The sequence below is a fragment of the Thermobia domestica genome, chromosome 8, assembly GCF_964235325.1.
Source record: "Thermobia domestica chromosome 8, izTheDome1.hap1.1, whole genome shotgun sequence".
In the NCBI taxonomy this organism is placed as follows: domain Eukaryota; kingdom Metazoa; phylum Arthropoda; class Insecta; order Zygentoma; family Lepismatidae; genus Thermobia; species Thermobia domestica.
The window spans coordinates 258,123,231-258,147,005 of NC_137461.1; the positions used below are offsets into that span (position 1 = coordinate 258,123,231).

The 23,775-nt window shown below is 34.3% G+C and overlaps 1 protein-coding gene across 1 annotated transcript in view; it reads right to left on the reverse strand.

Annotated features, from left to right (window-relative positions):
* Positions 1-1,282: 1,282 nt before the first annotated feature.
* LOC145692559 (inactive ubiquitin carboxyl-terminal hydrolase MINDY-4B-like) overlaps positions 1,283-23,775 on the reverse strand; it is a 392,682-nt gene continuing 370,189 nt past the window's right edge. Inside the window, exons 9-12 of the mRNA XM_081767869.1 lie at positions 21,519-21,666; positions 14,443-14,648; positions 10,113-10,247; positions 1,283-5,946 (exon numbers count right to left, since the gene is read on the reverse strand). Coding sequence (XP_081623995.1) covers positions 5,898-5,946; positions 10,113-10,247; positions 14,443-14,648; positions 21,519-21,666 — 538 coding nt within the window. The 3' untranslated portion in view covers positions 1,283-5,897. The remainder of the gene's footprint in view (positions 5,947-10,112; positions 10,248-14,442; positions 14,649-21,518; positions 21,667-23,775) is intronic.

Genomic DNA, 23,775 nt, shown 5'->3' on the forward strand with positions numbered 1-23,775 from the left:
ATCAGTTCTCTGCTTGCACCATAACCAACAGCAATATACCGGGTACACATAAGAAACTATTCATTTTAGTTAATTTACCAAACAGCTATTAATTTGTCGTGATGAGATACTCAGAATTTTATTTTGAAGCCAAACCAAACTCACAGGTGATTTATACTACATACTAACAAGAAACAGACATGAACGTGTCATCCAGACATCCGAATCAAACCTAATCCATTCGATAAAATTAACAAAGATATGTTCATGCACAAAACATTAAGTGCCATGGACAGCGGAGTAAGTTCTTGGGGCCCATTAACCCTGTCCGTATAAAGAAAATCGTAAACTCGCAGTGAAATAGCTATTGCATCAACACTGTTCATTAGAAGGTCATGGTTTATAATTCATTTTTTTTTTCAGCATGAACAAACTCTCCGGAGGTGCTATGTACTGGGGTCCATAACGTACTCGAACATGGAAAATTAGAAGACTGTAGGGAAAATTCCCTGCAAAAATCACTCCTATTAATTTTGGCCCCCCTTTGGAGTGGCCCCGGGTAAAAGCACAACAAAATTAATAACTTAAGCACGTATCATTTACAAGTTACCTTCTTAGCGAAAAGTGGCTTTTCGTCCCTTTGTTACCCTTGAACGTTTTCCTTCCTAGTGAAGATTTCTACACAGGGGAAGTAAGAGTTTCTTGGGTTTATGTTTAGATGAATGAGGCCAATGTTTAGATGAAGGTAAATGCTAATTGAAAATACCAAACCAAACCTAATATAACCTAATATTAACAGAAATTAGCGAAATTGTAACGTTTTTTCGATTTGAAAATACAGACGGCTCTCCTCTACTATACATTGACCGTTTACTGTTACAATTAGATTAAATCTCCTAAAACGATACAAATCACGACAGTTAAACAAAAATCTTTCATATACCACTCCATTACAAAAATAGTATTATGCCGATTCGAATTCAGTAGCTTTCTTTTCTTCTTTACGGAATGTGTACATTTGAAGTGATATTTTTGTCAAATTAATGCTATTGATTCAATAGGCCTGTGAACTATTTTATATTTATAAATTAAAACATCAACTTCAATTAACTAATAAATAAAATTATTTAATTTGAAACAAGAACGCATTAATTATTTAAATGAAATGTAATGCGCTACCTCGTGGAACAAGCGTTAGTGAGAACGAGCAACGGAGCATTAAAAGGTACTACTAGTAAGTGAAATTTGGAATTACCAATGTAAAAAGAAATTTACAACATATTTTTATATTTAATATGTTTATTTGAACTTTTTAAAAACTTTTAAAACAGAATAAATGATTATTATTATTTTAAAAAATATACATAATAAATCAGTACAAAGTCATAAGTTTAAATGAAATACTAACCCATGAAAATGAAGCTATGTATTACTTATATACACAGTTTGTTTACATCACAGATAATACAACATCGATATGCGTTCAGATTTATATTATATTTACATTAAGGCGTACAAAATAATGTTATTTTTAAAACTATAAATATATTTCTTTGTATTATATTCATCTATCTTTAATTAATCTTTAATGTGTCATTAATACTGTCAGCAGCGGCCAGCAGACTTTTACTTTACATGTTGCACTGTTGAGAAAAATAGCTAAGTAGTGAGCGAAAATGGAGAGTTCGTTTAGTCGTGTTTGGCCGCGATACATCTTCTAAGTACAACAATAACAACAAAGGATATCAAAATGAATCTACAACGCCCCGAATCTTTAACAATTAGAGTACCTGTGTTTTATCTTGGCACGCTTCCCGCCAGTGCACTTCGTTGGCTTTTAAAGTAATTTCTGCTAACACTCACGTGAACGTTCTAATCCAATAGACGTCTTGGCTTTGTCGTGTAGGTGACGTTAGTTGTCAGCCAGCCCATCCAATGAGGTCAGTGATGCAAACCCAAGGGAAAAATCTAATTTTGTGTGATTTTGTGACATTAGTTATTCGGAATGGGATAAAGGAAATTTTCATCGAAATTGACAACATATATGGGATTTTTCACTGTATGTATAATCCAAGCCAGTTAAATTATGTAGAGCGAGAAGTAAACATAATGGGCCATCAACAAGCATTTTAATGTTGTCAACTTCTGGTCTGAAGTCTTTTGCTTCGTATCGACAAAGTCATGCTAGTGAAGATTGGCTTAATCCAGTGGCGTATTTACGATTTTGTTTCGGGAGGGGCTTTGCTAACTTTCGGGGGGGGGGGCTTTGCCTGAAAATGTGAAAATTCTGCAATATATTTCATATACTTTACTATAATAAGTAAGATTTCGGGGGGGGGCTTAAGCCCGGAAGCCACCCCCCTAAATACGCCACTGGCTTAATCATATGTGATTCTTAAAAATCAAGAACCAAGAAACGAAATTTGTGCTCTGGTATTTAAAGAAAGAAGAAAATTAAACAATAAATGAATGAAAGAAAGAAAATGAAATATCAAACGAGAAACAATTAATTTTCAAATGTTTCACAAGATATGTGTGGAGAACAAAACTTTTCTAACATCAATGGGCTCAATTACTTTTCTAACATCATATAAGGTGATGGTGCAAAGGTGTGATGGAATCACTTCATTTCTGACAACATAACAAAATATAGCTATTTGTTTCCGATTAAGAAAAATAGTTATTCACATACTCTTTTATAAACGTGTAAGATCGAAATTTATTAATAATTTCAAAAGAAATGAAACAGATAACATACAACGTACATAAGTTGAATTTCCATATAATAATAATAATAATAATAATAATAATAATAATAATAATAATAATAATAATAATAATAATAATAATAATAATAATAATAATAATAATAATATAATACAACGTGGGAAATCAAGAAGCAAAATTATAATTTTTGCACTCGAGATGGAATTTTATAGCGTTTCAGCTTTGCGACACTGTACGTGGTGCCATAGAAAGAAAGCTGGTCAATGCAAGGAGCCTTCAGCAGCTATACACATTACTAATTCTCTGAAGGTTACTTTCTTTACTATAAACAGATTTTTTAAATAGAGGAAGATGATAACATATTACTTCCGCTATGTATAAAATTAAACTAATGAAAGTAAATTTTGTTGATAGCAAATATTTTTTTTAAATAAGGTCGTTGGGCCGTTGAGCAACAGTGCAACTTAATTTCAGTGGCCGCCACTAAATACTGTATAGTATAATAATTTTTAACAGTCGAATACAGGAAACAAGACTTAATTATATCATTATGTACATTACCACATAACAGACATGCACAACTTACTACATAATGAATGTGATTGAAGGCTTTGACAACAAATCTAAGAGAAGATCGAGAGTCTTGAGTCGAAATGAAAGAAAGAAATAGTTTTCTGAGACTCTTTTCCTTAAAAGTCGGATATATTTTAAAAGAAATAGCTTTTTTGATTTTTAACATGATTTTCTTATTGAAGTACCAACTTTATTTTCCTGTAATGGATTTTACAATTAAAGAAAAGGTTTGGAAACATTCACTAGTTATGAATCCTGCATTCAGTTTAGGGCTGGCTATCTTTATTGGTTTTCGAACTGGCACTTCATTCATGGCCAGCAACTGTTAGTTATGCAACTAACACACCTCAACGGTTATATTGGTTGCATAAACACCGTGCAAAGATGTATATATATATATATATATATATATATATATATATATATATACTAGTTGCTTAAACTCAAACTAGCAGAAAGTATCGTAAACCAAGAAAGAGATACACCCCCTTTTTTGCTTTGGTATAATGTTTGGCTTACATCTTGTTCTCCGTTCGAGAAGATTATTGTGAACTTCAGTTATTCTGTTCAATTTCTAATATAACTTCAGTTTACAAAATTAAAACCATAAACGTGCACTTTAGATATACCTTAGTTTAACGGTGGTATTCTTTCCTTATATACGGATTTTTTTCTTTCTGTATATCGTGTTTTATACTTGAAATAGGGAGCTTGGGTATACAGGATTTTTAACCTTCTCACGTTCGAATTTTAACGGTATTGACAAACGTTAAGCATATAGGTAGATAGGTAAACTTGCTCTGCGTAACTTTCGATATAAAACGTTTCTAACTCCAAAAACGTTACTAACATAAGAAATAATGTAAGTAAAAGGATAATAGTCACCGCAAGAAACAAACCACATCACTAGGAAGTACTTTCGAAGAACATCGTCTTCATCTTCAGCCTAGGCACACTTCGGAAAGGATTTAAACCATAGATAAGAAATAGGAAAATGTTTCTTGTGGTGACTATTAGCCTTTTACTTACATTATTTCTAATAATTATCATCGTTCGCAATGATAGTTACTAACGTAAGTTTAATTTATGCATGAATTTCAAATATGTTTTTTTCCACGAAGTCTAGCTACTATGCTTTCTGAGCAATTATTGTTAACTTTAACATTATTAAATTTTCACATAAGCTTTTTCGTAGCTAAGCGGTTAGAAAACGCGCCTTTGGCGTGGGAGACCACGGTTTGATTTCCGGCGGGACCTCATGTGGTTCGAATTTCACATTAAACTGTAGGTTCACTTCCTATATAGCCTCGGTGCTAAAAGGGACGCTAAACTTTAAATTAAATTTTCACTAAAATATTTTTTTGTCGTAGAACAATACTCTGCAACTCTACAAACAATTCGTTCGAACTAGAAAGCTCATTGTGTTCATAGATTTGCCTTTTAATTTTTATTAATATTTACTGTGAAGTTACCATCATTAAATCAAATTTTAACGACTTGATGCACCCATCTATTGATGACCACCAAAATTCGCTGGACATTAACCTGTGGTAAATAACTAGCCTAACATACCGAAAACGAAATTGATATTTTAAAGAAAGAAATTATAGTACCCTAGGATATATTTAGGTACAGTTCATTTAAAATATAGTATAATGGTACCGGTAGAAATTTACCAATTCTTAAACGTGTACCAGTAGTATCCCTGCTATATCGATAAACACATACCAGTTCTTAAATGGATAGAGATAGCGTCTATGTGGTACTGGTAGGCATTTACTAATTCTTAAATAGATAGCGGTAGAATCTAAATGGTATCGGCAGGCATTTTACCTATTCTTAAATGGGTAGTGGTAAAATCTATGTGCTACCGGCACGCATTTGCCTGTTCTTAAATGGTAACGATATAATCTATGTGGTACCGGTAGGTTTATCCATCCTTATATGGTAGCAGTAGAATCTATGTGGTACCGGTAGGTAGTTATAAATTCAGTACCGATAGATGTTTACTAATTTTCAAATGCGTAGTGATAGTGAGAGAAATATGAATAAATTGCGCATTAAAAAAAACATTGGAATGAAAAGACAAAAGAATCAACCAAGGTAAAAAAAACAAGTTATCTTATTGATTTGATAATAAACTCCAAGTCCTATTGACAATTTTATCAGAATATGAAGCACATATAGTATATATTATTCTGATTACATGAGAATAACAATGTTCAACTGTCTTATATTCGTTGTTTTAATTTGTGCGTTCTTGTTTGACATTGCCTTCTATTTCATTTTTATACTAAACTAGTCAAGCATCCCATTTTATAACACACCCAACTATTGTACATTGTTTTTTATTAAGTTGATAATACCTATTATACACTGATTTTGCAAATTGTTTGTTTTCCAGTAAGCTGATGATAGTCTATTTTATACACTGGTAATTCAAGTGAAGCTGAAAACAGAAACTGGTCAAGCCAAACTAATTCTTCTAACCATTTTCATGTATTGTTAACAGATTATACTACACATACAAATGGACGGATTTACTATAACTATATTTGCCTCCTGGCAGGAAGAACACTGTTAATATCTTCATTACACCAAGAAAAAAAATATCTTAATCACACAAATGGAGTAGATCCGTTCCAGTTCACATGTGCATCTTGCCATCTGAAAGTAAAAATAATTTGCATTATAACAATAAAATATTGCATGAAATTAGATTAAAAGACTTATGTAATTTATATTGTTTGATTGTTCCAAGTAATTCAAACATTTTTGTTTGGAATATTTTCTATGTGTCATATAAGAGTATTCTGCCATCACTGATAAAATACACTTCGAGGCTTCCATGGATTAGTCATGAAGCAAAGAGGTAAATGAATTCAAGATATAATTAAACATATCAACTCTTCTACTCGAGTTGCTCAAGCTACCATCTAGAGAGCGTTGCCGTAAGACATTTTTTTTTTTAAATTTCAAAACTATGCACAAGTATCGGAAGTTTCATAAAATGGTTACATCAACATTTTATGCATGTTACGTGGAGTTTGTGGTTGAAGAGCCCCAGGCTACCAGTAAAGCCCTAGATTCTCTACAGAATTCAATCCTTCAATAAACACAGAGCTACATATCCCGCAGTTCAAATATGCACTCAATTCTAAAAGCTTCTGATTCTCTAAAAAATTCAATCCTTCAGTGAACGCAAAGCTACAAGTCCCAAAGTTCAAATATGCACTCAATTATAATCTAATAATATGGAACTTTTGAATGAAGTATGTTTGAATTACTGTACTATGCACGTAATTATATATTGTTGTTAGGATACATTATCGGAATAAAATGGGAAAAGTAACTCTGGACTATTTACGTTTACTACCGATAGTAGCGACATCATGCAACGCAGCTGCAAATTTAAACTTCCACCTGAGTTGGTATACTCAGTGACCTACAGTAGCGCAACCACGCAACGCACCTGTAAAATTTTTGTTTCCACCTGAGTTGGCATTCTCAGTGATTTACGATACCATGAAACACGGCTGTAAAGATTTTGCTTTCATCTGACTTGGTATTCCCATTGACCGACAGTAGTGATACCATGCAACGCAATTGTAGTTTTTGCTCCCACCTGAGAGAGCATTCTCAGTAACCGATAGTAGTACCACCACGTGGCGTTAGCTTTAAAGGTCTTTCTTTCACCGGAGTCGTTGCTAACATTCCCACTATTCGGAGATGAGGAGACTATACAGACGTAAATGTATTCCCATTCCACTATTTTCCACCATATATTCCCCTTACGACTACATTTCCTAAAATTGTTAGTTCGTGTATATCCTTGAGCTTAATCTACTTTTGGTAAGCACATCAGCGATGCACGGGCTACAGGCAATTGGATTACCTTGGATCTTCTTGAGTCTCGATTTTTGTTGTGTCAGCCAGGTCCGGATCCCGCTTCCGCTATTATATACAACAAGTTATTTTTTTTCGTCGGTAGTTTTAGAGGTTTGCTTTTTGGACTTCGATATCCCTCATAAGAGAAATGTGAAGCTTAATTTTTTTGGTTCTCACTCGCTTATATTTTGATAGACCTTGCAGTTATCTTCAATGTTGTTCTTTAACAAACAAACAAACAAACACACACACACACACACACACACACATACATATATATATATATATATTCTATATTCTGCATATATATGAAAAAATTCGTAGTCACTGTGTCTGATTGCTTCTGGGCCAATGGTCCCTAAGTCATGGTCGGTTTTATCATTAAAACCAGCTAGGTTAATATTTTGATTTTTCGACTTTTATGGTAGCCAGAAACGCCCGCAGGGTTTTTTCCCAAGGAGGAAAGCAGGCAAAAGACTGAAACACAACACACATCTTGATGCATACAATGCTTATTGTAAAATAATTCTTGTCAATGCATATTGCATAACTTTATTAATTACAGTAAAAATATTAAATACTCTAGTGGGTGAGATAGCAAATCTAATGTTTTGACATGTATTTCGAACAACTGAACCTTTTTCGAAAATCCGTTGAAAGAGCAACTGCCCTCCCGTCCCCCGCTGCGGACATCCATGATTGCAGTGGATGTGAAAGTACTTCAGAACTTCACAAAAAGATGTTAATTATAAGGAAACAAAGAAATACGCATCTAACTGATTATATGTCGGAATGTTAGGATGTTCTCAGTACCTAGTTGCGACGCTCAGGCTTGACCGACTTGTATTTCCCAGGCGAGACAATAGTATAACTACCAGTGCGAACGACAATAAGTAAATGAAATAAATAAAAATAAAATAAAATAAATCCTAAAAGGTTATAGGCGTTGACCGACCGTAAAAGGAAACTATTCGTTAAAATTTAAACTACTTTTATATACAATTTGAACATTACAGTCGTTGAAAACGTCTCAAAAACTGCGTCGTTGAGTATTTTACTGAACTTATTACGGGCGTACTATTAAGATGCAAAATTAAATTTACCTATTGTGGTTTCACTGCTTACCGCATCTGCGCAACTGAAAAGCAATTCCTATATTCCCATTATTATTATTATTATTATTATTATTATTATTATTATTATTATTATTATTATTATTATTATATTTTATTACCTGTAAGAGGATTTCCCCTAATTACAATAGGCGTATTACATGACGTCATTAATACAAATTTCAATTAAGAGAGAAGTAAATTTAAAACTAAATAGAGTGCTTCTCATAACAATAGTAATTATAGTTGTTAGATGTTACAATTGATAGGGTGTGTTGAAATAAATATCGAGTTTATATGTTTGTATGTATATGGTTGTATGTTAGAAAACGTAGTAGTACATACAAATATATAAACTACGATATTTATTTCAACATATCGTAGATATAAAAAAGTAAAAGATAATAGCAAGTCTCATCACACTTCATGTGAAGTATTATACTTTCATTTATTAAATGATACATTTATGGACACCTAGAGCTGGATTTACGTAGTAAATATATTAAATGGGGTATGAAATTTACAATACCATCAAATATTAGTTTGGATTAAAACTTCCTTAATTCTAGACAAATATATTTTAAACTATATGGAGAAATCCGCATCCGAATTGAGTTGTATCATTTTATTATACTTTTTGCTAAGTCTTATGAGAGGTTAGTTGTGATGCAAGTTAGCGCAAAATTTATCACAATAAAAAGATAATGCGCAAAAATTATTTTCTAACGTTGAAACCAAGCGAATCCAGAAAGTCAGAATTATCTGTAATGCCATTAAGACTTTTATAGAGAAATACATGTTGTGATTTGTTCTCATTTTATCGTTCTCCCGTCTCATTTATTGCCCCCTTCCCAACTGAAAACCGCATCTTCCATTTTGTGTTGCAAGAGTTTTAAAAATTGAAACTCATAATATGGTAAACTGGTATATTTTCATTGAAAAATTACATACATTCCTACGATAACCAGTTTACAAAATGGTAAGCTTCAATGTTTAGAGTCCTAGAACCACAAAGTGCAAGAAGTTTTCACAATAAGTGATTTCATTTTCATATGAATGACTTCTTAATTATATTGAGAAAGGGCAGTGGTTGAAAAACTTCCATCGACGCAGTTTTTAGACAAGATTTCAACACTTACCACTTTTGAAATTGTACAATAAAAGTAAATCAATTAGTTTCTTTAAATAACTACTAGTTGAACCTGCTCTGTCCACTCAGCGCATAGTTCAGGTATGAGCAAGAATCTCCTTCCCACTGTGCATGTCACTTTACTCACACAAGTAAAGAATAGAAGACTCACAAAGAAAGTGAACTGCTATGTATAGATGTTGGAGTGAGTTTGTAGCAAATTTGTAGAAGTAACACGATATCAGGTGAAAATATTTCTTTCTAATAAATCCATATCCGTTCCAGTACGCCTCATTGCTTCTCTTGAGGTTTTTGAAGTTGCCAGCATGCAATAGGTTTTGCCTTTCAGATTTAAGCAAAGCGCCTGCAATGTCCGTCAACCCGCCATATGTAACTCTACTGGTTGCCTGCCTAGTACCGTCGTTTCGGCCTGCAACAATGTTAATCTTATGGGTTCAAAAGGGCTTCTAAAGTGTTGAATAGAACAATAACGACACGGTTATTGAAAATTTGAATGAGAACTGGACCACAAGGAATCGACCATTGAAAACGCCACGTTTCTAGCACTTGTGGTTTTCGAGATCCCATTGTCGAAAGGATTGGAGACAAACATATAAAACTAGCATTTTAATATATAGACTACCACATAATTATTATGACAAGGAATCAATTATTGTCGTTAACTTGTTTTCTACTCTACTTACTTAGTGTGTATCAATCTTTCTAGTAATGGCAATGAGAATTCTTCCTTTTCCTTCCCGTCGTTGAATCGTGTGTCTACACTAAGTATCGTCTGGTTGATTTGATACGTAGTGCTATTGTAGTACAGAAGGTTGAATCTAAAATTGAAAGAAAAAAGTGTGTAATCGATTTTAACGTCTATTATAATATATTTCTACACTATTTAAATACACTACAGTCCCGTTTAATCAAATCCTTACTAACCAAATCTCCGGGTTAACCAAATCACGTTTACATGGAACAACAAAATCAAATCCCCTCCTGAATTACTTCTGATTAAAACGTCTCAGAGAACGAATTGCTAAGAAGTGTACATATAATCTTAAGTAAATATAAATAAATAAATAAATGAAAATAGAAATAAATAAAGATACAGATAAAAATTTAAAAATCAAAATCAATTTTTAAGGAGCTAATTTAAACTCCCGCCGGGAATCGAATCCTGGTTTCCCACGCCAAAGGTGCATACGGTAACCACTTAGCCACGAAGGAGCTATCGTGCGGTTTTAGTTTAGCAATGTTCTTGCGTCACGAACAATGTCTCTTTACAGTGAAAATATATCAAATATACGGTAATGTGTATCAAAAGCCCTGTATTCAGCTTAATGGAATTTTCGTTCAACCGAAGCACTAGGGACGATAAGTACACGAGACGAGTCGAGACAAGATTTTCCTCACAAAATTCGAGTCGAGACACGGCTCTTCCGATGGAGAAATATACACTTTTCGAGTCGAGACATCAATTTTGCAACCCATTTCCGAGACGAGACAGCCACAAATCTTGTCTCGTGCGCATCCCTACGAAGCACTATGGGGCCCACCAAATTCGGTTAAACGAGACTGTAACGTACTTGTATTCTATATATATATATATGTATTCAACTGAAATTTCCATTACTCAGTGAGCACCCTCCTCTCTGGTCTAGTAATCAGCACGCGACTTTGCTTGCACGTGGTTCTGGGTTAGATTCCCTAATGGAAGAGCAATCCAATGCATACGGTGATTTAGATTCCAAATTACATTATAGGTCGATGTCTGAAATACCCTCGGAACCAAAAAGGGACGCTAAACTTGAATAGGTAACAGCACACTAAAACTATGTACTTAAACATTCATCATAGAGCTAGAAATCAGGTCGATTGTTAAACAAATAATGACGAAAAATTTTCTGGGTCTGACCATATTAATCACTACCTACTTAAAATATATGAACATGTTCTTACAATTTTTAATAAAATATACGGTTCATCTCAATGAATCAACAACATGCTCAGATCCTAAAATTCTGCAAATAATACCTATGCACCAAAAGGAAATCAAGTATTGACTCAGAAAATTAGCGTCCTTAATTAATCCTATCTTTCTTTTCCAAAAATAATCATGTGTAATAAGTTAGTATCCTTTCTGAAAAAGAAAATCTTCACAAACAATTAAGTCTATTCTAGGAAACGCAAATCAATCAATAATGTCGTACCCTATTTTCTAAGTTATACAAGTAAAACAAGAGAAAATAGAAATAAAATAATTATATTGAACTGCTTTGGATCTTACCAAATCCTTTCGCCTAGCTATCACAAAATTTTACTAAATAAATCCCATAAATTCCGATTCTGTAGTCTATGTAAATATTAGCTGTTGTATTAGAAAAATTAAAATAAAGACACTTATAACGAATTTTTAAAAGTTTTTATAATAAATGAGAAATGAATTTTATCAGTAGTGATTTTAAGAATGAAAATATGAGAAAACTGAAATCAAATGAAACGATCAAAGAAGAAAACGAAAACTGGAATAGGTATATACCGTAGTAGTTGAATTAAGAAATACATGCAAAAGAATAAGAGGTTGTTGTCAATTAAGAAAGAATATGTTTATTAACCATATTAAGAACATGATGAACTACAAGAACAAAGATTTCCTAAGTATAGAATATATAAGAGAGAAGTGAATTCTAGTAATAGTAATAGTACTACTAATATTGGAGTGAAATTATATGAAGAAAAAGGGATACGAGATTATTCCAAATTAAGAATAGCTGAACTGATTAATATTATTAAACAATATGAACAGAGCAAATTATCATTTACACATTTTTTTTTCATATAAACAAGGTGCATTCTCTGGACGTAAAATACCACAAGAATTAAAAAATTAAAGGTAAACACATAAGAAAGTTATTTCCATTTGATAATCCTTTATTTAAAGGTAAAAAATTCAGATAGTTGAAATAGGCAAACCAGTGTACAATCAAATTCAAGTGCTACATGACAGATTACAAGATGAAACTGAAAACATTTACTCAAGCCATGGAAAAAACTATACAGTGCTATAATGATATGGTTAACAAAGCTAAAGAAACTTCAAATTTTATAAAAGTGTTAAAATAAGAATTATTACACACAATCTATAACTTCACCAATAAGAACAGGACTCAATGTTAGAAATGTATTAAATCACATACAAAGAACTTTAACATCTGATGAAGCAGTAGATATTGAAGAAACAATATTTAACATTGATGTAATTAACATACCAGGAGGAAGTACAGTAAATCAAATCAACGAATAGTAAACATTTCTGAAGATAGAAGACCTAAGATATGTATTATTAAGATAAATAACAAAGATCATTTGTGTTGTCTTCAAGTAATAATTGGAGCTTTAACTTATAAAACCAATGTAATATTTGACGGAGAATTAAGTGCTCAAAACATTAAAAATATAAGGCATGGATGAAAGATACAAACAGAATTAACCATGGAAATATGTAATCGTTAAACACAATATAATGAAGAATATTTTACATTATATTATCTTAAACAGTGAGAGCAACTATTAGATATTCAAATCAAAGTTATATGCGCTGAGAATACGATTTTAATTATTCTGGAAAAGAAAAATAAGTAAAAATTTATCTATACAAGAGTAGAAATCTTTTTGATGCAATTAGTAGTGTGTAAGCATTTCTTGAAAGTAATTATTATCGTGGTAAGTGTCACAAAGCTTATGATTATGTAGAAAAACAAAGAATGTAAACCAAAAACACCTGTTTGTAAATTATGTAAAAAGTCTGAGCACGACGATGCAGATATAAATAAGATAAGACTCTCCCTACCCACTCTCTTCTTCCCATAAAAAATGCTGAACTTTGTAACATTTTAGTATTTCGTATTTTCGTTTTGGTTTTAAATGAATATGTCAGCCACAATTATTTCTGGAAATTCAATCTGCTGCTGTTAGTACAAACTTTGTGTTTAGTTCTGTAAATCCTGTAAATTTTACTTTGATATCATTTATAATAAGAACGTTGTGAGACTCTGAAAACGTGACGCGGACAACATTGTTCATTTCGGCAAATATTGGGCCTACGCACTGTGGTGTATATCTTTGGTTTTATTTACAGAAATGCTTTTGAACTTGGTATTTTATCTCTTGATACTACCCAGCTTATGTGTACAACTTTTCACGAAAATCCATTATGGTCATTGGGAAGACCTTTGAAAATTGGTCGATCTGAGGTGGAATGACCAATGGTTAAACTCTTTTAAAAATAAAAATATTAAACACGCATTGAATGAAGGCGAAGTAACTATATTGTGGTTCTAAAGTTGATGGTTATGATTCTGAGACAAAGACAGTGTTTTGCCATGGTTGTAAAAGATGCTTAAAAAAATCCATTATAACTATGTTAATCACGAAACTATGGAACATTTATATAGAAAGACTAAAAGAAGATCTGAACAAGTAAAGAAAGCTGGATATAATCTTGTTGAGATGTGTGAGTGTGGTTGGCTAAGGGATATAAGCTCCAAACAAAACACAGAAGAAACTAAAATTGTAGAGAAATTAAAGTTTAAAGGTGCATTTTTGGAGGTAGAACTAAAATTTGAAAATTAAAAGTTGTTAACTAAAGAATGAAATATACTTATGTGTATAGTTTATGTTGAACTGTTTTGTTCTATGATCAGTTTCCTATGTCATTCAGCAACACTTAAATATACTTATCCAAAGATATACAAATATAAAAATTACTTAGTATATATATATATATCTTGTAAATCCAACAAAAAGTTTAAATCATCCTGCCTTTCCCATTTAAAATAATAGAATTAACAAATAAATATTTCCACTCTGTATTTCCAGTATGTTAGAATGGCGAACATACGAATCACGGGTAACGAGATCTTCAGTAGTTTTTAAATTAATTTAGGGATTTATAAACACCGTTTGGAGCTTCAGAGCTAAAGTGTAAAGGATATGATGAAGAATGTTGTACTATTCTAATGGCCTTACCTGTGTTCTGCGTGGTAATCTCTTAAGAGATCCCTGTTGGTATTGAAAAGAATGCCGTAATGACCACGACAACAAGAGACCCAAACAGGTAGGGAAGGAGTTTTCAATCTTGATCCAGGTCTTGTAAGCTCAGATTTCTCCAAAACTTCGTCCCAAATTAAAAACCCAATTTCACTTCGGAGAAGGACGCCGAATTTTGGTAGAGCCTAGTAGAAGAAAATGTACAGAGTATTTCTTATGATGTTATGAACAAATATTAATTTTAAAAGTAGTATTTTTTAAATATGATATCTATTTATTTACTGATTTAATAAAAGTACTCGAATATAGTACATGTATGAGAGGTCTTCTGTATGAAAAGTGACTGAGAAGGTTTGAGGATAACACAGAAACAAATAAGATATAATAGAAAAAATATGTTTCATTATGTTATAATCGTTGTTTGTAACACTTACCGTAGTATTAAATAAACGATCTACCAAATTGTGCAAGTAACTATGAACACTCTAAACAGAAAAGTTTTGAGTAATTAAAAGTACTAGGAATTACTTGAAAGTTTAAAGCACTCTACAAATAGATAATAAAAACAACTTGACACGAATAAGTTCAAGGCTGGGAACTAATTGTTTTCTTCTTACATCATTTTTGTATATGTTGTTTAGTATCTTTAAATATGTAAAGTGAAATAAGATTATTAAAGGAACATTTACAGGTAGATTTCATATTCTGAATGACACCGCCAAAATACTGCAGCCGTAGACGTAGCCAGAATTTTTCATATGGATATGCAGCAGAGAACTTTTTATATGGATGCGCTCAGTAGCGGCGATTGGACGTTAAAAGTGGGGGGGGGGCAAGGCATGATCTGAATATTTGTATTTCAATCTTAGTTTCTCTGGTTATTTCTAACACTTTGTTTGACGAAAGGTTGTATAACCAATAAGATAGTATCTTTTTCAGTTAAAATACCGTATATCGTATTTCATATTCTATTAAGTAAATTGACAAGAGCAACGTAAGTGGGTACTAGCCCTTTGTACTCTTAAACAACAAAGATATAAGAAAGATTTGATTCCTTGCTCGTGAACACCTTAAAATTCTGTCTGGAAAATTGTGTGATCAGATTATTTAATAACAAATTTGCAAAACAAATAAATAGAAAGGATAATATTAATCAGTAATGAATAATAAGGCTTGTTTTGTAAAAGTTATATTGAGACTGGGGATTAATGAACAACTCATGTTTTTAATTCCGTACATGCTATTAAATGTATGTTAATACTCTTAGAAAATGAAAGACAGTAAATACTACAAGCATATGCTACGACTTTAAAGCAATATTTGCTTTTGCAGCTTCCCGAAACATGTTCGTGCCCATTAGGTGCAGTTTTCACTTTTTTGGAACACATCAAAACACAACAATACTTAGAATCACTCCACACTCCAGTTATACAAAATAATCCCAAAACCTAGAGCTGAGTTCACTAAATTTAATTGTATATACACTCGCACACACTGGCGTCTCTCGCATGTAAAATTTGGGGAGGGGGCATCAAAGAAAGTGATTTAAATGGTATTACCTATCCCAACCTGTTTATTAACTTCGATTCTATTTGTTATCTTTCTGCTTACCTTCACGGACCCCCTAACGTATATCAAGAACTCGATTACAATCGTTTCACAGCCTGAATATTATATTCCAATTAAATATAATTATTATTATTTATATGATATTCTGTCGTTAGTAAATAACTTAAATTAGAATAAAATATTGAATATTTTGTACTTCAAAATACACCTATTAGGGGTGGACGCGTCCCCCTCGTCCCCTTGCCAGAGAAGCCCGTGCTCGCACATCCCTAAACACACCATATAACGTATAACACACTGCAAAACAATGAAAGAGGTAGAAGTTGTTTCTTATTACTCTCTTTTTAATCAATATTCTTTATTACTAGATAGAATAAAAGATACTTTAGGAACTGTCAATTTTTGTGCAATTAAAGAATGACTTGTGAAATACTTTTTCTTCTCGAAATATTATCTCAATTAGTTTCAAAGCGGCTGACTTACATATCAACCCCTTGTAAGAAGAAATGAAAGTATGCTAGAATTGTTGTGCTCCAATAGGTTAATTTTGGGGTTATTTTTTGCCGCAATTAAAATGCATTTCCTATAGCTTTCTTAACTCCACGGGAAGACAACCAATATGTACTCACGCGACGACAAATATTATGTGGTACCACTTTTTCATGAAACAGTAATACAAACAAACACTTCACATTTCCAAATGAAACTATATACATTAACGGGTTATTTCAAAAAAGTGGGGGGGGGCACCTGCCCCCTTTGCCCCCCTAATCGCCGCCCATGGATGCGCTGAAAAGTAATTAGAGTTCACCATCTCTCTTACTATAATATTCTCATGTGCTCATGTCATTGGACTTTAGGAGTATTAAAAATCATATATTAAAGATACCAAAATTTAGATTAGAATACATAACAATTGAAGAAGAAACTAATTTTATAAGGGTCTGCAGCACACACATACCCTGCGAGCACGCCTATGACTACAGTAATTGAGATGGAAGGTTCTGGATCCTCTTTCCTTCTAATCTCGATGTTTCAACCTGACTTCTTTAGTTTTGTAATGATATAGAGGAATTTGGAGTTCTGTTCATTTCTAAACAGATATATAGGTACAGCAGTAATGTGAAAACATAATTCCAAACGCGCAAGTGTGCAATTGGCTTATGCTTAGAAAGGACAACTTGCACATTTATCTGACCCTGATGTTTGCAAAATCGACTTAGCATCAGGGTTGCCCACAAACAAATGATCATGACCTGAAGTGGACCACATCGTGTGCATGGGTTTTCTCGGCGTTCTCCCTTTCCTTCTACATTCTCATTCCATCAATTCTTCCATCACCATTCACTTGTCTTAATCATCTGTTTCCCTTGGCCTAAAGGGCATAATCTAGTGACGTTAAAGTAAATGTTTCATTTTCTTAAAATTTAGTCATACCAACGTCCACGAGAACGTTTTATAGATACTATATAAAATACATACAAGATCGAATGCTTAACTCTACTTAAATTTCTGCGTACGACATTTAGTCAAAGATTGATTGTACACGTCTAATAATTTGTTATTGTGATATAAGTGGACCAATACCACGTCAAATCTTTGACTTTCACCATTACATCCGTCACTTCCGCAATCTTTCTGATATTAGTAATCTTTATACTATATTTGTGGCTAACAGCATATATTTTATTGTGTGATCTTCCAACGTTGAGTACATATTATTTTTTTAGTGTTCATGTCTCCGATGAATATGTGAAATTACAAAGAATACATTCATTTAAAATTTTACGCTTCAGAAATATCGGGATTTTATTTATGAAACTTTCCCCCGAATGAACTGCAGCCAAACTTCATGTCTTAATTCCTTCTTTAATGTAAATATCCTGTTCTGGTACGCCTAAGGACTCACTTCTAATTCCATATTTTCAACTTTTATCTTTGACTTCTTTGCGAAGTTATTGAACATTCCTTTGATTTTTCTTTCGTGTTCATCTCCTCTTCTATAACACCTTTTATTTCTGTAATGTTGTTTGTGAAGTGAACAATGTTATCAGCGAAGCGAAGATAGGTCAAATAGACCCGACTTAATGTACTGCTTTGTTCTCGTAGTTGAGAGAGCGATATATATATATATATATATATATATATATATATATATATATATATATATATATATATATATATATATATATATATATAATTTTGAGTTCAAGAACGTAGTAGTATGTTAATCTGTCATATTCACCTTTTTACCATATTTATATACAGGGTGTTCATTTGTTATGTACCCAAAATCCACTGGTGAAATCTCGCACCTAACCAATAAAAAAAAATCCATATACATATAGAAATTAAATGTCGACTAAAAGCAGGGAATTCGTGTTACTATTCGGTTCAAAATCTCTTGTCGTCGCGAATTCTGTCGAGGAATTTGAAGCTTAAAATATACAAAACGATAATCATGCCTGTTGTTTTGTATGGCTGCGAAACATGGTCACTTACTCTGAGGGAAGAACATAGACTGAAAATATTTGAGAACAAGATCCTGAGACGAATATTCGGACCCAAGAGGAACGGGAATGGGGAATGGCGGAAACTTTATAACGAGGAACTACATAATTTATATGGTTTACCCAACATTGTTAGGGTCGTCAAGTCTAGGAGGCTTAGGTGGGTGGGTCATGTAGCTAGAATGGAAGAAAGTAGAAACGCTTTCAAAGTGTTGACTGGAAGACCAATCGGAAAACGACCATTAGAAAGACCTAGGCGCAGATGGGAGAACAATGTTAAGATGAATCTCGCAGAGATTGGAATACCAAGTAGAAACTGGATGCAGTTAGCTAAGGATAGAAGTCAGTGGAGAGCTTTTGTGAACGCGGTTTTGAACCTCCGGTTTCCACAGGCCATAGAGTTAGTTAGTTAGTTAGTTAAATATAGGGCAAAAAACGCGTTGCTTCAAAGTTACGAGATGCTGAAATCGAAAAAATTGTAACTTCGAGGCTGCCTAGCTCGAAAACTATGAGAGATATCAAAGGCGGTTAAAGAACTGTTAAAGGAACTAGCACAGTCTCTATCTAAATACTTATGATTCAGAGTTGGATTGTACCGGCACACATGATTTTAGAGAGAGAGGTGGGAGAGTGGAACCTTTACCGTAACTCCCTCTATAAAATCCGTTGCGCCGATACGTCCCAACTCTGCAACATGGTTATTTAGATGGACAATGTACTAGTTCCTCTCATATTTCTTAACCGAATTTGATATATCTCATAGTTTTGGAGCTAGGCAGTTTCAAAGTTACAATTTCCTCGATTTCGGTAGATATGCGCACGAGTCGAGACATGTCTCGAATCTCGAGTCGAAACACACTTTGTGAAATTCAAGACGAGTCGAGACAAACGTATTTCTCGACTCGAATTTTCGAGTCGAGACGAGACTGCTCATAAAAATCTCGACTCGTGTCGAATGTCTAGAAAATCTTTCTATATTCTTTCTATAATCTTCAAAATCTTTTTAATATTATTTTGAAGAAAGTATTCACTCAGAAACAGTCTTGAAACCAATTCCAGCATTTATTACTTTAGAAAATTACAGAACGCATAAACTTGATAGTTAATCTTTCGAGCACGCAGAATTTTTTGTTGGGGTGTATTTCTGATACGCAATTAATTCTTTGTAAACAAATATAACTATATTGTATTTGAAGCGGCTTGAGTCGGATTGAGTGAAAAAGTGAACATGTATTCAAACTGCGCAATGTATTGTTAATTATCATGAACTGGAAAAATTAGGGGAGGAAATGGTAGCGCGATTGATGAGCGCCAAACATAAAAAACGGCATGAAATTTTGTTGACGTCAAAGCCGCACACTTCAAAAACCAGAAAAAAGATTGCCTCATCAATTATTCGTTGTCTTGTCCAAGTCAGCTGCTTCTTGTCATAACGTGTGAAATTTCTTGCAAGTTAATCAGAATGTTGAAAATTTCCTACATTTTAAATTTACTTATTATACACCGATCAGCCAGAACACTACTATCGACATAAACCCGTCCAAGCGATAGCAGCTTCACCTGCCGAGGAATACCTGCTAGTCAGAGACACGTACGGTACATGTAGTATCAGTGAAAGTGCTGGTCACGTGTAGAATGGGAAAGGCGTGCGATCTATCTGAGTTTGACCGAGGGCAGGTTGTAATGGCCCGGAGACTCGACACAAGAATTTCGGAAACTGCAAGACTTCTCGGGTGTTCGAGGAGTGCTGTAGTGTATGTCTTCAACAAGTGGCGAAACGAAGGGAAAACGACGTCCTAACGTCGAGGGGTTGGGCGCCCCCCCCCCCCTCATTACAGATGTCGGACGTCGTAGGCTGGGCAAAGTGGTAAAACAGAACAGGCAACGAATTGTCGCGGAAGTAACATTAGTCTTTAATGCTGGGCAAAGTACAAGTGTGTCAGTGCACCAAAAACTCCTAACGATGGGCATCCGTAGCCGACGATCCATCCATGTGCGAATGTTAACACCACGACATCGGCAACTACGACATAAATGAACACGTGACCATCGCCTCTGGACCTTGGCACAGTGGCAGAGCGTTGCATTGTCTGATTAATCCCGATACCTTCTTCATCATGGCAATGGGAGGGTGCGAATCCATCGTGTTCCACGGGAACAGCTCCTTGACACCTGTATTACGGGACGCAGACAAGCTGGCGGCGGCTTAATTATGCTCTGGGGAACATTCACGTGAGCATCCATGTGTACAGTGGAGCTCGAGCAAGGCACAATGACGGCTGAGGCGTATCGCACACTACTTGCAGACTATGTACACCCCTTCATGACCATGTTTCCCAACGGTAGTGGCATTTTTCGACAAGATAATGCACCATGTCATAAGGCCAGGAGTGTGATGGAGTGGTTCGAGGAATACAGGGGCGAGTTGCAAGTGATGTGCTGGCCCTCAAACTCGCCGGATCTGAACGCAATTGAACACATCTGGGATGTAATTGAACGTGACGTCAGAACGCATTGCCTCCCTCCCCGGAATTTACGGAAATTACGTGACCTGTGTGTGCACATGTGGTGCCAACTCTCTCCAGCGACCTACCAAGGATCATTACGTCCATGTCAAAACGCGTCGCCGTTGTTATCAGTGCCAAAGGTGAACATACTGACAGTTAGGCAAGTAATTATCATGTTCTGGCTGACGTGTACATATATTTTAACTCGTATATTTTGTATTGACTCGAATTTCGAGACAAGTCGAGACACAAGTCAAGACAGATTTAAATCTCGACTCGACTCGACTCCTGCGCATCCCTAAATTTCGGCATCTCATAACTTTGAAACAAAGCGTTTTTAGCCTTATGTTCATATGAACTTTTTAGTTATTTAGGTATGAGGATTTCACCAGTGGATTTTGGCTACATAATAAATGAACACCCTGCACAAGATAATTCTATAACAAAAACAAAGTTCAGTTCTACTTACGTATGTGTTTTCGTCCCCCACATAGATAACGCCGTTGTGAAGATAAGGTGTTGCCCTACCCGTGAGAGCTAATGTCACCAAACAATGTGAGCCTTCTTCTGCTGGAGTTACTAAGTATGCTTTGTCGTCATCCAGGTCAGTTTTCACTCTGCAAAAAAAAAAAAAAAAAAAAAAAAAAAAAAAAAAATCCTAATTATAAGAAGAAAAAAATCACAATCTTGTCTTACAAACTGTTTAATGCACATTTATAAATGTTTAAAGCAACGTTTCTCGACCACGGCACATTGCCAAGTGTGTTGCAAGATTTTTAATGTTTTCTAAAAATCTTCCGCAAAGAAATTATCTTTAATTTTTTTTATAAAAAGTATCGCAAATCGACTTGATTTTACACCCATCTTCCAAGTTTGAAGCTGGGAAGTTTGCTTTCAACGCTGTTTATTTTCCTTTGGGACTAAACACTGGACGCAGGAAAGTAATTTCAATAACACGATTCTTGGTGTTTTCTTCCCGATTAAAGTCACCTATTTTTTTATATTTCTGATGGTAATATTTCTTTCTCATATTCCTGCTTAAGAGTCATCTTATAAGTTTCTTTTTGTTAATATGTTTCAACGCAAGTCTTACGTAATTTGCTTTTGTACCTCATAATCGTTCCATATATATATATATATATATATTTTTTGAAGTATTGTGTATACTTTTATGTGTTTGCTCTTTGCATCTAAGAAAAAACAACACATGAAGTTGTGTCACGAAAGTTTGAAATGTACTTTGGTATGCCCCAAAGGAAGAAAGGTTGCAAAACGCCGTTACATTCTAGGAATGCGCCAGAAATCTTTCCAGATATCAGCAGGGCGTTTCTAATCTCAGATAGTGTAAAACATAGTGAGCAATTTACGCACGAGAGGGCATTAGTGTCCTAAATCTCAGGTAATGAGTCGCAGCGGGTCAGTACTAATGTCATTTGACAGCTTCATAGTTGAAGCTAATATATGTGCAAAAAAGTATTGGAATCATGCGAAAAGCATTGCGCTGTGAAAATGAGTGAACTTTTCCCAAAAATGCGCTACATTTTACAATTTTATTTCGATAAAGGCAAAAATGTTGAGCAGGCCCAGTGAAGAAATTTGTGCTGTTTAGGGAAAACTACGTTATCAAGAGCAACAACCAAAAGATGGTTCACTCGCTTTTGTTCTGAAAATTTTGATGTCCAACATGTTTCCGGCAATGGGCAACCAATCACAGCAAAAGTGAATGATGTTCTGATAAAAGTTGGGGCAAGACCAGCATGTGTGCAGTCATGACTTTGCCAATGACCTAATCATTAATCATCAAACTGTTCAACCATTTGCAGAAAGCTGGCTACAAAAAGAAACTTGACGTTTGGGTGTCACATGATAAGGCTATAAAACATTTACTTGATTGTATTTCTATCTACGAATCTCTTGACGAACCATTTCTAAAGTGTGCGATCACAAGTGATGAAAAATGGGCAATCTACATCAACAATATGCGAAAAAGATCGTGATCGAAGCAAGAAGTTCCATAGACCGTGGCAAAGCCCACACTGACGCCCATGAAATTTATGTTGTGCGTTAGGTTGGATTGGAAGGGTATCGTGCACCACGAGCTATATTGCTACCGGGCACAACGATAGAATGTCGATAATTAGCGCGAGCAATGTCCGGAACTTGGGTCAATAGGAAGGGTATCGTATATAAACCCCGCTGACAACGAGAGACCACATACATTTTTAACGACCCGTCAGAAACTGAGAGAACTTACCTGGGAGTTCTTCATTTATCCACCATTATCTCGAACTCGGCAGAACTTTCTGATTTTTTTAAAACCAGAAACTACAAAGTTCTATAGCGATGGGAAATGTTTGACCAGAAACCACAGAAGTTCTACAGCGATGGGCAATTTTTTGATCAGAAACCACAGAAATTCTATAGTGATGGACAATTTTTTGATCAGAAACCACAGAAGCTCTATAGCGATGGGGAATGTTTTGACCTGAAACTACAGAAGCTCTATAGTGATATGAATATTTTGACCAGAAACCACAGAAGCTCTATAGCGATGGGGAATTTTTGACCAGAAACCACAGAAGCTCTATAGCGATGGGAATTTTTTGACCAGAAACCATATAAGTTATATAGCGATGGGATTATGGTGTTGCCGGGAATATTGCAGTTCATCGAACAAAACGGTACATATATGGTTTCATAATTTTTACAAATAACAATAAATGCCC